At 46.3% G+C, this 2,049-nt stretch overlaps 1 protein-coding gene across 1 annotated transcript in view; it reads left to right on the top strand.

Annotated features, from left to right (window-relative positions):
• LOC116695234 (PH domain leucine-rich repeat protein phosphatase 1) overlaps window positions 1–2,049 on the top strand; it is a 29,143-nt gene that overhangs the window by 22,674 nt on the left and 4,420 nt on the right. The window contains exons 12-14 of the mRNA XM_032525365.1: window positions 482–644; window positions 1,314–1,444; window positions 1,627–1,743. Of these exons, the coding sequence (XP_032381256.1) occupies window positions 482–644; window positions 1,314–1,444; window positions 1,627–1,743 (411 nt within the window). The remainder of the gene's footprint in view (window positions 1–481; window positions 645–1,313; window positions 1,445–1,626; window positions 1,744–2,049) is intronic.

Genomic DNA, 2,049 nt, shown 5'->3' with positions numbered 1-2,049 from the left:
CAGCTAGCTAGACTATCTGTCCGATCTGAGTTTTCTGTTACATGACTAAAACAACCTTTAAACGTACATATGTTCCATCAAAACAAGTTCCTTCCCGAGGCTATTTTACAGTGGAACCGTGGCTCTGTCCGACGCTAAGCACCACCCAAGACGGTTGTGACTGGTTTAAAGAAATGCCAAGGAACCAGAGCATGTTTTCCTCCCATCCCAGAATGCGGGGTGGACCATCCAGACCTTCCTCCGCAGCACTGTGGAGATCTGGCAACGCAAGACTTACATTAACTCTCATTCCTTTTGCTTTTATGAGCTTCCCTAATCCTAAAAGCATGGCACGTTTTATATTATCGCCCAGTGTAAAATTGCAGCCTTGCTTCAGAATGAGGTCTAGGTCGCAAGAGAGATGAGCCTGATGATTGTGATTTCCAAAAATAAAATGTGCTGTGCCAGTGCTCTGATACAACCGCACCTCCACCTCCTGCAGTAAACTGGCCCGATTGGAGCAGCTGGAGGAGCTGGACCTGAGCGGCAACAGACTGAGGGCCGTGCCCACCACCATCCTCAGCTGCCAGCGTATGCACACGCTGTCCGCCCACTCCAACTGCATCAACGCGTTCCCTGAGGTTCTCCAGCTTCCCGAGATCAAGGTTAGTCTGATATGCTGGTATTTTAGGCAGCAATTCCTTTCATTCATTTAGCTGTAGTATTTTTTTCTTTTTTTCCGGCACACATCCACACAATACATACACATTGCTATTAGCTGTTGTCCTGCCTTGTGCCATTAGGTTGGGAAAATACGGATAAAAGTCATTTTACTCTGATGACAAAAGTCGGGCTTCTTCTTACCTTTTTAAATCAAGAAATCCTTTGTATTCTGCTAGCAACTCCCCAATCTTTTCCTTTCTCTGGACCCAAATGACAGTTCCATTCTCGCGTGTGTGCGTGGTAGTAAAACAGAGTTAAAGAGAGAAAAGGGAGCCATCATTTACGTCAGAGAAATGGAGAACAATGCTGGAGACAGAGCAAGGTCGACTTATTACGGATGCTGCAACGGAACAAGACGGCTGTCTGCCCGTCTGCCTGCCTGTGTGTGTAAATTTGAACATGCATTATGATTCTGTATTGATGCAAGAAACTCCTTAGTCAGAAGTTTTTTGTTGTGAGCGAGCGTTGGAGAACATACAACTTTCTTTTAGGGGACCAGAACTCCTGAGAACAAGCTTCCACTAGGTCTGATGTAAATCTGGAGCAGTGGCCTGGATAGAAAGCCATGTGATCTGACCCTCTGTCTCTTACTCTGCGCTGTGCTTCCTCAGTGTGTCGACCTGAGCTGCAACGAGCTGACGGAGGTCACTCTGCCAGAGACGCTTCCCCAGAAGCTTCAGGAGCTGGACCTCACAGGCAACCCTCGCCTCAACCTGGACCACAAGAGCCTGGAGCTCCTCAAGTATGAGCCTCATAGACCCTGCAGTACTCGTATAATAATAATAATAATAATAATAATAATAATAATAATACATAATAATAATAATACATAATCTATGGGGGGGAAATAATATTTGACTCATTACTGTAAAACCAACTGGCTCATCCCTTTGTCTTTCTTTCTTTTCTCACTGCTCCCTGCAGTAACATCAAATGTTTCAGGGTGGATCCATCCCCTTCAGCTCCGTGTGTGAATGAGAGCCACGGGGCCCCGGCAGTCTGGAGCCACGGCTACACCGAGGCCTCTGGAGTCAAAAACAAGTCAGTGTCCGTCTCCCCCCCCCCCTTTGCGTTTCTTTTGTAATCACTGGCATTCTTTTCCTTGGAATTTATGTTTTGTATGTCAATATATATATTTTTTCCTCATGGTTGTGCGTAGAATCAATAGCGTACCCATGCAGACCCCTTTGCATCTACGCCATAGCTTGATGCACCTTTTTGAAAAATGTAACTACACGTCGCAGCAACTCATGTCGCTCGGCCGTGGCTCGGTAGCGTTGCATTTCCCCCGACTCATTTCCTGTTCTCCTTCCCCAAAAACAACATGAAATCAAGGAGAGGGTTAAC

The sequence above is a fragment of the Etheostoma spectabile genome, chromosome 9, assembly GCF_008692095.1.
Source record: "Etheostoma spectabile isolate EspeVRDwgs_2016 chromosome 9, UIUC_Espe_1.0, whole genome shotgun sequence".
Lineage (NCBI taxonomy): Eukaryota > Metazoa > Chordata > Actinopteri > Perciformes > Percidae > Etheostoma > Etheostoma spectabile.
The sequence above is the reverse complement of the archived record's forward strand: the minus strand, read 5'-3'. Positions and strand labels throughout refer to the sequence as shown.